Source organism: Zalophus californianus, chromosome 13, assembly GCF_009762305.2.
Source record: "Zalophus californianus isolate mZalCal1 chromosome 13, mZalCal1.pri.v2, whole genome shotgun sequence".
Lineage (NCBI taxonomy): Eukaryota > Metazoa > Chordata > Mammalia > Carnivora > Otariidae > Zalophus > Zalophus californianus.
In genome coordinates, this window is record NC_045607.1 from 51743452 (window position 1) to 51756789 (window position 13338).

Genomic DNA, 13338 nt, shown 5'->3' on the forward strand with positions numbered 1-13338 from the left:
AGTAAAAGTGTAAGGCTTGGAATTTTTTTTAGTTTTTAGAGATGAAGGAGAAAAATGAAATACCTGTCCTTCAAGAAGTTTCTGAATGTACAACAGCCATTCTCGGTCTCTCTCAGCACCCATCCTTGTCCTTTCTAGGTCCTCAAGGAAGAAAATCAAAAGACGGGTGTTAACTGCATTTACATGAACTTGATCATACTGTTAGATACTGAATAAATTTATTTTTGTTTTTTTTTTTTTTTTAAAGATTTTATTTATTTATTTGACAGAGAGAGACAGCAGAGAGGGAACACAAGCAGGGGGAGTGGGAGAGGGAGAAGCAGGCTTCCCGCCGAGCAGGGAGCCCGATGCGGGGCTCGGTCCCAGGACCCTGGGATCATGACCTGAGCGGAAGGCAGACGCCCAACGACTGAGCCACCCAGGCGCCCCAATACTGAATAAATTTAAAGAGATACTGATAGAATAGGGTTCAGTAAAGACCAGCGTGTCTTTCCAAAGTAGGGAATATACAAATCTGTGTTCTTAATACTTAATTTATAAATACTGACATGTGGAAGATAAAGCTCTATTTCTCTATTTCACAGTACAATTCAGGAATATTTTATTTCTGTCTTCACAGTGGAGCTCAAGGTAGGGACAGAGGTGGCAGTGAAAGCAATGAAAATAAAGCGAAAAATAAGACAAAGCTGTATAAAAGAATCATTTACAAGTGACCCTTGTAAGATAACATAAAACCTTGTATTAATTAAAAAATCTGATTTTTCAACAGATAGTTAAGGAGTAATTGTTACAAGTGCAAGCAAAATAGGACATGGCATGGCTCTGGTGTTTTTAAATGCTTGCTTATTGTAAATATCCAATAACTAACTGATAGGCAAGGGAAACTTCTACTTCAAGTGTTGAAAGCCCCTAAATATTCTCAACCCACCAATGATCAAGGTTAAAATAATTCTGAAAGTATAATGTATTCACATGTACAGTGGATTATTCGGTTAAAATCATGATTTAGCTTACAAAAAGATGGACTTTTCAAAAAGGGAAGGGTTTGGGAAACAAACGTTTGTTGAAATTTACTGGATGCCAGGTATCCAGGGAGGCACGTCGCATAGGTTATCATACTTTTTATATGAGTTTACTAGAGTTCAATGTGGTTTAAAGAATATAAGTTGGCTGGTTTGGGCTCCGCTTGGACAAGTCCAGTCAACTCTCTAGACCTCTGAAAAGATGCAGGGATCTAACTAAGCTCTGATCTATAATTAAATCTAGTAAATATATCAAGGTGCATGGATCCTTCTCAGAACAGTGTGATTTCTGCTGGAGTCCTTTTTCTTCCAGGAGGATGTCCACTGAAGGTTGTGTGGTATGCATTTCAGAGTACTGTACATTCTGGCTCTAGAATGTATCTGTCCAGAGGCTGGGGTGCCCTTACTTCACAGAAATGTGCCAGCTACTCTTTGGTACTATAAAGAGAGGTCTTCTCATTCATATACCCAAAGGGGACAACTTTTTTCTATTCAGAGAGAGTGCTTTTTTCTCATCTGTAAGCCCAGAGAGGGCATCTTTTGAAACCACACAAAGTTGATGGGCCTGCCTTCCAGAATATGTATCTGTGTTTGTGCACACACATGTGTACACAAACACACACGTACACACATGAGGGATTTGGGTAATCTACTTGTTTTAAAACTCTTAGGGAACAGTGGAGGACTCAACCCTAATTTTTTGTTAGGATTCTCACTATCAATCAGCACATTTTAATTAAATGTCTGTAGGAAGGTATAGTCAACACCCTTACCAGAGATACTATCATTTCCTGTGTGTCTTATATTTGATACTATATTTGATAATGCTCTTGTACTTCAAAGTTCAGAATTCACAAAGTGAATTCAAAGTGTAGAAAGTCACAGGCATTGTAGCTTGGGTGCTGAAAATAGGAAACGGAGAGTTCACTATCCTATTCACCCAGGGGATGAAAATCATCTCTGCAGGATTCCTTTGACCTCTTTTCTAAGAATTCTTGGCAGTTTAAAAACCTTCGCAAATTGTAGATCTGTTCTACGCCAGACGTTTTTGTTTTATTTTCTCCAGAAGTTTTTTGAGCAGCTGATGGGGGGCTGGAGGATGTTCTCATACAAATATTTAAGTCCATCATTTTACTTATTCATCGAGCCAAATATTTACTGGGAAACTAGTAGCGCCATCATCTCTTTGATGTTTCCAACCAACCAAATCTAATATTCATGTATCAAAGTTCAGAGACTTAAGAGGAGAAAAGGATTGAGTATCACCCTCAGGGTTTCACAGAAGACTGTCCACAGGATGAGATTCTGCTATCCAAGAGGTCATAAGTATGTGAAAAATGCAGTGGCTTCCCCAGGAGGTACAGAACTGTTACTGAAGACCCTCTTCTATATGCACATAAATTCACTCAGACAGGAGTACTTTACCCAACTTAAAGCCATAAGTATATTTTTTCCTTAACTTGATCAGCAGTAATTTTGAATTTAGCTAGGAAAGCCAATAGATTTATTATTTTTGCTCATATAAGAGGAAAAGTCCTCAAATCAATGATGACCCACCTTAACTAAATCCATTCAAATTGGCTTAATTAAAAATACTAGCTTACAAGATATATGATTAACTAAATTAAAGAAAATAGAAGAGACAGGAAAAGACTTGAATAACTGACTTGAATAACAAACACACAGTTCTAAAGGTTTTAGGTACTGGCTTCTTTCTGTATTATACAGTGAAATTTTACTAAATGTTTTCTGAGTTGGTTAATAGCCCTGATGTAACTTTCACGGGTATATTACTAAGTTGACCTTCATTAATATTATCTTGAAGATGAAACTCTAAGAATTATAAAACAAATAAAAGTATGTGTTGAAATTCAATGTGTTAAAAAAGCCCTTTATCAATAAATATTTAAATGATCTTACCATTTCATCTTCTGTATCCATTATTTCCTCTAGATCTGACCGTGAAATGTTCAGGATCGAAGCTGCCAAGGTCTGGGCTTTATGGGTTGAGGTTTTGCGAGCATCCTTGTTTTTTCGCATTTTTCGAAACTCTCTAATTTGTTGCCTTACCTCATGGACATCACTTTGTAACTCTTTGACCAAAGCCTGCAACACATTGGAAAGAACATGGGCTCATATGGAAGTCATAAATGAAGACAAAGCAGTCACAGTAGAAAAATGTGAAGATACCAGCAAATCATTAGGATTACTCTGATTTTATTTATTTTGGAACAGAGTAGATTGCTCTTTACTTATTGTTTGTATGTAATAAAAGCTCTCTTAGATGCACACTTAACAAACTTGCTGGATTAACCAAACTCTCCAATCCCTCTTTCAGATTTACCAACTGATATCCTAGTTGGTGAATGCTTGAAGCAGGCAGGCTACTTTTCATTATGCCAGAGCACAACCACTTCTGCCCACTGAGCTGATGCCAATCGTCATTTCTGTTTATTAAATGTGTGTATATTCATTGTAATAGGTTAATTACATGATTAATTCACTTATTACATAAACTGATGAAAAATGGCTGCAGAAAGATAGTTGTTTCTATTTTATTAAAACTGGATCACAAATGCTTTGCAAAGTCTTGATAAAGACAAGTTGGGCAAATGTGTAATTAAATTATGTGTGGGCAAGACAACAGTAAAGATTGAAAAAAAAAATTAAGACCTAGGACTGCTTCACAAGAGTCTTTAAGTTCTCCCTTTGAGAGATGAATCAATGCTGGCCCATACCATGCCAACGCATGCATAAGAAAAGAACAGCCCTTACCCTGGGTGGACAGAGCTCTGGACCTTGATGTCTGGCTTTGTGATCTGAGAGCAGGTTAACTAGATGTTTGGGTTATTTTTCGATCTTTTGCCAGCTCAAGCAAAGTTGCAATAAATAACAGTACTCATGTATACATTTTGCATCTCTAGAATATATCCCTAGAAGTAAAAGTGCTGGACCAAAGGATTTGTCTAAGTGTAATAATGAAAGCTGTTACCAATCTTCCCCCTCGCCAAGATAGTACCAAGATATACCTCCACAAAGAACATAGGAAAGTACTTGTTTCTCCACACCATTAGCAAAACACCAATCTAGGATTTCACTGTAGTTTGTTTTTTCAATGTATTTTAAAATTTCACTTCTCTTATAAAAAAAAAGTTGAACATCAGGCTTAAGAGATAATTATATTTCTTTTGTTATTTTTTTTCTATTTTTCTTAGTGATTTATAGGAGTTGTTTATATATTTGCATATTACATTTGTCTATTGTACATATCTAAATTTTTTTATACTTTGTATTTTCTTTCGACAGTAATTAGTGTTTCATGCCAAGGAAACAAATATTTTTTTTTTAAGATTTTATTTATTATTTATTTGTCAGAGAGAGAGAGCACAAGCAGGGGGAGTGGGAGAGGGAGAAGCAGGCTCCCTGCTGAGCAAGGAGCCCAATGTAGGGTTCCATCCCAGGACCCCGGGATCATGACCTGAGCGGAAGGCGGACGCTTAACCGACTGAGCCACCCAGGCATCCTGGAAAAAGTATTTCTTATTTTTTATATACTCGATGATTCTTTTCTTTTCTTTCTCACTTTTGAATCTTGTGTGATACTTCAAAAAGCATTCTCCACAATGAGATATATATAAAAATGCATTTTCTAACCATGATTTTTTTCTGCTACTTTTAAGTTATTTTTCATTTTAAAAATTTTAACCCATTTGTCATCATTTAGAAATTGTTACATAAAATCATAGTCATCCCACAACCACTTATTAAAAAATTCAACTTGGGGCACCTGGATGGCACAGTCAGTTAAGCGTCCAACTCTTGGTTTCGGCTCAGGTCATGACTTCAGGGTCGTGAGATCAAGCCCCACGTGGGGCTCTGGGCCCAGCACAGGGTCTGCTTAAGACTCTCTCTCCCTCTGCCCCTCCCCGCCCCACTCTCTTTGCCTCTCTCTCTCTAATAAAATATATCTTAAAAAAAAAAAAAGTTCACCTTTCTCCCACCGATCTCCTGTGTGTTTAGGTCAGTGTCTGAACTTTCCATTCCATCCCATCTCTCTTTTTATTAGTGAAGCTTTGTAACATATTTAAACTAGTAAGGCTTTATAATAAATGTTAACATCTGGCAGGCCTAGTTCCCTCTTACTACCCTTCTTTTTCAGGTTTTTCTTGGTAATTTTTGCTTGTTTCATTTTCCATATGAACTTCCATGTGAACCTTGTCTAGTTTCCCTCCCCCTAAAAAACAAATCTTACCGGTAATTTATTTCAATCATGTTAAATTTCATTTGGGTCAGGGTAACCTTTTAGCATGTTGAGTCTTCCTAATTGAAGACCATGGTGTTCCCTTCCAGTTAAGTCTTATTTGTGTTTCTTAGGATCATTTTTAACTTTTCTCTTTCTAGCCTATTTCTCTTGCTAGCTTATTTACTTGGAAGGAAATTATTGTTGAATTACAGGTTCGATATTTGCTCTGCTCCATTATTTGTTTTCGTCCTTCAAGACTCCAATTATACATATGTTGAATCTCTTTCACTTGCTTCATAAATCCTTTTTCCCCTAATATGCTTTATTTTTTAATTGAGGCATAATTATGAATGAAATAGTGTGTACATTGTAAGGGTTTAGTTTAATGAGCTTTGATAGTTTATGCATGTATACAGCCACCACCCTGTTCAGGATAGAGAAAGTCTTCATACTCCAGAAATTTCTCTGATGCCCCTTCCTAGGCAATTCCTCCCACACCCAAACAGCAATTGTTTACACACACACATTCATATAAGACCAGCAATATATATATTTCCTGAGATAATTTCTTGTCTTGTACTTCTTTACTTTGCCTGCCACCTTGCTTCCATCTGCTCTTATGACTCATCATCTTTTTCCTAAATTCTTACATTTAATTTCACCTTAAACGTGCTTTTTAGAGGAAAATATTTCATTAATATTTCAAATTCATACTAAAATTTTCATCTGCTCTATAGCAACTTATCTGTGGTGAAACTTATTTTCCTGTCACTTACTTTTTCTGTTTTTTCTCCATTCTTATTCTTGTACATTTGCACAGATACTGTGTTGGTTCATTTCTTTGGACTCATTTTTGAAGGAGAAGATTTTTTCCTAGATCACCTATTTATAGAAAGTTACATGGCAGAAAGGCCTGTGGTATGTTCCAGGCTAGTGAAATTTTGCATATGACTTTAATTTTTTTGATGAATTCCATTTGCCAGGTTATTTTTTTTTTTTATGGTTTGCTTGCTTTTTGTTTGTTTGTTTGTTTTACAATGTAAGGAATCTTTTTTCTTGGGTGCTATGAGAAAAGCTCCCTCCTTCAGATATTCCTTGTCTCTTATTCTTCACTAAGCCCTATCTCCTTATGGAAGCAAACCAGTTCTAGGATGGCTATCACAAACCACTGCAGACCTGTTACACTGCTGCAAATAGTGGCTGTTGGATTTGTACCTCATGTGAACATCATTTTTCTAAAAGGTCTTGATCTTTCAGAGGTCTGTAGGACCTAAGTCTTCTTTCCCTGGTTCCTTATTTCGTTGTCCTTTTGTATACTTTCACCAGTCTTACCTGTTTTTCACGGTTCTTCTATGTCTTTTGAAATACAGAGTTTTAGTTCTGACCTACATTGACTGTGAAAAGGAGTTGAATTTTTGTTTCTCATTCTTGCCTGCTGCTTGATTCCAGGGGACAGAGCAGGGGTAATGATGATTTTACCCCTCTATAATCAAGACAGAATTTTCCAAAATGCATTTCCCCTAATATTTCCTAATATTGCTGTACACATTTGTGCGTATGTTTGTACACATATGTTTTCATTTCTCTTGGGCAAATACCTAGAGTTAGAACTGCAGAGTCACATGGTAGGTAAATGTTTCATTTATTAGAACTTTTAGAGCTTTCCACGAAATCTTGCACCACCAACAGTGGATGAAAATTCTCCATTCTCCACATTCATTCCAACATTGGTGGTTTACAAGTCTTCTCTTGAATTTATTTAAAGGATTTGTTTAATGCTATTGTAAGTTGAAAATTTTCTATTTCATTTTCTAATTGTTTACTGCTAATATATAAAAATACATTTGAGTTTTGTACTTTGACCTCATATCTCATGAAATGGTTAAACTCTCTTATTAATACTAGTAGCTGTTTTATAAATCTTTAGGATTATCTACATAAAGAATCATGTCTCATCAGAGAAATGTAAACCAAAACCACAAAGATTAGTTACTTATAAAGCTAATATGAATGTTAAAAAACAAAAGTAGTAAAAATAGCTATGATAACAACAATTAGTTAAGGGATACAAAGATAAAAAGATGTAAAATGTGGCATCAAAAACAAAACATGGATTGAGAATAAAAATGTTGCGCTTTAGAATGGGATCAAACTTAAGTTGCTGTCAAAATAAAATAGACTGTTAAAGACATAAGCTATTACATGTAAGACTCACGTAACCACGAGGAAAAAAGAGCTATAGGAAATACACAAAATATAAAGAGAAAAGAGTATAAGTAATCTTATATATGAATAAACTCATGAAACCACAAAGAAAGAAAGCAAGAGAGGAACTACAAAACCAGCTAGAAAACAATTAACAAAATAACAATAAGCACATACCTATCAATAATTACTTTAAATGTAAATGGACTAAATTCTCCAATCAAAAAACATAGTTTGACTGAATGAATAAAAAACCAACACTCATCTCTCTCCTCCCTACAAGAGATATGCTTTAGATGTAAGAACATACACAGATGTAAAGTGAAGGGATGGAAAAAGATATGCCCATGCAAATGGAAACCAAAAGAGAGCTGGAGTAGCTACACTTATATCAGATAAAACAGACTGCAGTAAAAGATGAAGAAGTTTGTTACATAATGATAAAGGGTTAATCTAACAAGAGGACATAATTTGTAAACATTTATGCAGCCAACCTAGAAACATCTAAATATATAAAGCAAATATTAATAGACCTAAAGGAAGAAAAAGACAGTAACACAATAAAAGTAGGGGATTTTAATACCCACTTATATCAATGGATAGGTCATCCATACTGAAAATCAGTAAGGAAACATCAGCCTAAGTGACATACTACCAGATGTATTTAACAAATATTTGCAAAACATTCCATCAAAAAGTAACAGAATACACGTTCTTCTCACGTGCACACAGAATATTTTCCAAGAGACATCATGTTAGAACACAAAACAAAACTTAATAAATTTAAGAGAACTGAAATCATATCAAACATCTTTTCTGACCACAATGATATTGAAACTAGAAATTAATTCCATGAAGAAAACTGGAAAATTAAAAAATACATGAAGTTTAAACAACATGCTACTGAATAACCAATGGGCCAAAGAAGAAATCAAAAAAGAAATAAAAAAAATACCTTGAGACAAATGAAAATGGAAATGTAACACCAAAATTTAGGGGATGCAGCAAAAACAGTTCTAAAAGGCAAGTTCAGGGGCACCTGGGTGGCTCAGTCAGTTAAAAGTGTCTGACTCTTGATTTTGGACCAGGTCATGATCTCAGAGTCATGATATTGAGCACTGCCTGCTTGAGATTCCTTCTCCCTCTGCCCCTGCTCCCCCGCTTGTGTGTACTCTCTCTCTAAAAAACTAAAACTAAAATAAAAATAAAAGGAAAGTTAATAGTGATAAATGCCTACCTCAAGAAACAAGAAGAGTGTCAAATAAAGAATGTAACTTTACACCTCAAGGAGTTAGAAAACGAAAAACAAATGAAGTCCAAAGAAAGTAGAAAGAAGGAAATAACAAAGACTAGAGCAGACATAAATGGAGACTAAAAAGGCAAGAGAAAAGATCAATGAAACCAAGAGCTGGTTCTTTGAAAAGATAAACAAAACTGACAAACCTTTAGCTAGACTCATCAAGAAAAAAAGAAAGGATGAAAATAAATCAGAAATGAAAGAGATGCTACAACTGATACCAGAGAAATATAAAAGATCGTAAGAGACTATGAACAACTATATGCCAACAAGTTAGACAACCCAGAAGAAATGAATAAATTCCTAGAACCATACAACCTACTAGAACTGAATCATGACAAAATGGAAAATCTGAACAGACTCATTACTAGCAAGGTGATTGAATCAGTGATCAAAAACCTCCCAGCAAACAAAAGTCCAGGACCAGATGGCTTCACTGGTGAATTCCACCAAAAATTCAACTAAGAATTAATACTAATTCTTCTAAAACTCTTTCAAAAAGTAGAAGAGGGTCAAACTCTTCCAAACATATTTTATGAGGCCAGTATTACCCTGATACCAAAACCAGAAAAGGATGTTCCCTCCAGCACAGACACACACACACACACACACACACACACACACACACATTATAGGCCAATATTCCTGATGAGCATAAAAGCGAAAATCCTCAACAAAATATCAGCAACCTGAATTCAACAATACATGAAAAGGATCATATACCATGATAAAGTGGGATTTATTCCCACAGATGCAAGGATGGCCCAACATTCACAAATTTGTCAATGTGATACACCACATTAACAAACAAAAGGATAAAAATCATATGATCATCTAAACAGATGCAGAAAAAGCATTTGACAAAATTCAACATCTGTTTATGATAAAAGCTCTCAACAAAGGGGATATAGAGAGAATGTACCTTGACATAATAAAGGCCATATAGGAGAAGCCCACAGCTAACATCATACTCAAAGGTGAAAAGCTGAAAGCTTTTCCTCTAAGATCAGGAACAAGACAAAGACTGGACGTGTACTCTTGCTACGTTTATTCAACATAGTATTGGAGTCCAGCCAGAGTAATTAGGGGGGAAAAAGGCATCTGGATTGGAAAGGAAAAAGTAAAACTGTCACTATTTGTAGATGACATGACGTTATATATAGAAAAACCTAAACATTCTATCAAAAAACTGTTAGAACCAATCAACAAATTCAGTAAAGTTGTAGGATACAATATCAATACACAAAAATCAGTCACTGTTGTTTACACTAATAATGAAGTATCAGAAAGAGAAATTAAGAAAAAAATCCCATTATAAGTGCATCAAAAAGAATAAAATACCTAGGAATATATTTAACGAACAAAGTGAAAGACTTTATATATTGAAAACTATAAGACATTAATGAAAGAAATTGAAGAAGATACAAGCAAATGGATAGATATTTCATGGTCATGGATTAGAAGAATTAATATTAATAAAATGTCCACACTAGCCAATCTACAGGTTCAGTGCAATCCCAAACTTTCAATAGCATTTTCCACAGAAATGGAACAAACAATCCTAAAATTTGTATTGAACTACAAGATTCCAAATAGTCAAAGCAGTCTTGAGAAAAAAGAACAAAGGTGGAAGTATCATGTTCCCTGATTTCAAATTATATTACAAAGCTATAGTAATCAAAGCAATATGGTATTGGCATAAAAAACAGACACATAGTTCAGTGGAATGGAATACAGATCCTAGAAATAAACCCATACATATATGGTCAATTAATTTATGATGAGAGAGACAAGAATGTACACTGAAGGAAGGACAGTCTCTTCAATAAATGGTGTTGGGAAAATTGGACAGCCATATGCAGAAGAATGAAACCCAACCACTATCTTACACCATACCCAAAAATTAACTCAAAATGGATTAAAGACTTGAAGATAAGACCTGAAACCATAAAACTACAAAGAGAAAACATAGGCAATAAGCTCCTTAACATAGGTTTTGGTGATTTTTTTTGATTCTGACACTAAAAGCGAAAGCAAAAAAAAAAAAAAAAAGGAAAAAATAAACAAGTGGGACTACATCAAACTATCAAACTTCTGCACAGCAAAGGAAACCATCACCAAGATGAAAAGGCAACCTCCTGAATGGGAGAAAATACTTGGAAATCATATCTGATAAGGGCTAATATTCAAAATATACAAAGAACTCATACAACTTAACAAAAAACAATCTGATTAAAAACTGGGCAGAGGATCTGCATAGACCTTTTTCTGAAGAAGATATACAGATGACCAATAGGTATATGAAAATATGCTCAATATCACGAATCATCAGGGAAATGCAAATGAAAACCACAATGAGATATCACTTCACACCTGTTAGAATGGCTATTATCAAATAGGTAAGAGATAACAAATGTTGGCAAGGATGGGGCAAAAAGGGAACCCTGTGCACTGTTGGTGGGAATGTAAATTGGTGCAGCCACTACGGAAAACAGAACAGAGGTCCCTCAAAAATTAGAAGTAGAAGTACCATATGATGTGTCAATCCCACTTATGGGAATATATCCAAAGGAAATGAAAACAGGATCTGAAAGAAATAGCTGCCCTCTCATATTCATTGCAGCCTTATTCACAATAGCCAAGACATGAAAGAAAATATGGTGTATATATATGCAGTGGAATATTATTGAGCCATAAAAACGGGGAATCCTGCCATTTGTGACAACATGGATGGACCTTGAGAGCATTATACTAAGTGAATAAGTCAGAGAGAGAAATACAAATACCATATGATGTCTCTTACCTGTGGAACCTAAAAAAGCTGAACTCATAGAAGCAGAGAGTAGAACGGTGGTTGCCAGGGGCTGAGGGGTGGTGGGAAGGAGACACTGGTCAAAGGGTACAGACCTCCAGTTCTAAGAAAAATAAATTCCAGGGTGTAATGTACAGCATGGTGACTATAGTTAACAAAACCGTATTGTACACTTGAAAGTTGCTATAAGAGTAGATATTAAATGTCTTTACCATAACAACAAAAGCAACAACAAAATGGTAATTATGTGAGGTGTGATGGCTGTGTTAACTAACTTTATTGTGGTAAACATTTCATGATAGACACATATACCACATCATCACACTGTACACCTTAAATTATACAGTGTTATATGTCAATTATATCTCAATAAAGTTGGGAAAAAAAGAACGGAAAAAATCATAATTAAGAGAGTAGATCACTGCGAAAGTATTAACATTGTACACATAAAAATAAAATTACAGTGCTCCACAAATGTTCTCATTAAAGAAGCAAGAAGTTTATATGCCCAAAACATCTTACTAAATCTTTCCAAAGCAAGCACATATTGGTAATTAAATGATTTAAGCTTCCAGCTAAATGGTGTTCTTTGGCTGATATTTATTTCAGAGCTAACAAAAAGCACTGAGAAGACAGAATCTGGCATATGACTCTCACACATAAGCACATTAAAAAGCCTATATCAGGGCTCAATCACACTGAGCAAAGACTTCTAGGAATCTTCCTCGTGTGTTTTACTCAGTTACTAGGAGGATTCGAAGCCTCAGCTCTACCATATACACCTAGCCCACATGCTCAAAGCACTTGATTTTACCCCAGGGCAAAATTCCATATTCAAGACTAGATCTAGAACAGGTGGTCATTCCACCTCTTCTCTAATCTGGTTGTGCCCTGTGAAAAATGCACAGACTAAAGGGAACACAGATTCCACAACAGGGCCAGAACAGACATTATTGCTATTAATACTAGTAATACTATGTATTAAGCACTATTTGTGTTCATGATACCCTAACAAGCTCTGTACAGAATGTGACCTGGTGATCACAATGTTCCATGTAGGAACCAAGTACATTCTTTAACTATGCTCTTTATGGAGTGTGCACAGCTCTAGCCTTCACAGAGTTTTCAATCTAAGCAGTGGTTAGGTATCTAGTACCATTCTTGAGCCAGATATAAAATCAATTCCTTGATAACTGAATGAGTCTTATTACATGCCAGTACTCTGGGGATAATGAATGACAGTAGGTTCTGTGGGAAGGAGACCGTGTGCAAAGGCAGGAGTGAACATACTATGGGGGAAAGTTGGAGAGTAGTGGGAAAGAAGATTAGATTCTAAGCAGGATAGGGCCAAATTATGGAAGGTGTTAAATATTTAAAAAGCTGAGCTCTAGCACAGTAAAGATCTAGGAAGTCACTGATGGTATGTAGCCTCAGACAGTGGCTCCTGAGCATTTCCACCTGGTCCTAGGGCCATGTGTGCAAGGAAGAGAAGGATCATAGACATCTCATTTCCTCAGAGCCAAATGTCCAGTCTTTGCCAATGTTTCTGGCTTGGCATTGATTTGCTGGTTGCCCTTTATTAGAAAAATGGATTAAGCAGCAGAAATAGCGCCAGTATCAACCACATATTGGCTCTAAAATACAGTGAAGAAAAACAAATTTCAAATTATCATTAGGCTTCGATTAAACACCAAATCATATATAGATTCAGTTGATAAAAACAACTGAAGGCAGTGTTTTAAAAACTATATTATGCATAA

The 13338-nt window shown here is 35.5% G+C and overlaps 1 protein-coding gene across 5 annotated transcripts in view; it reads right to left on the reverse strand.

The window, feature by feature from the left end:
* The window catches only part of CNTLN (centlein), a 297557-nt gene that overhangs the window by 11528 nt on the left and 272691 nt on the right, over window positions 1-13338 (reverse strand). For 3 of the 5 annotated variants that reach the window (XM_027616502.2, XM_027616503.2, XM_027616501.2), the window contains exons 24-25: window positions 2943-3128; window positions 64-141 (exon numbers count right to left, since the gene is read on the reverse strand). In XM_027616502.2, coding sequence (XP_027472303.2) covers window positions 64-141; window positions 2943-3128 — 264 coding nt within the window. Of the gene's footprint in view, window positions 1-63; window positions 142-2942; window positions 3129-13338 lie in introns of those variants that run through there. The other 2 variants (XM_027616504.2, XM_027616505.2) reach the window with 2 other exon arrangements.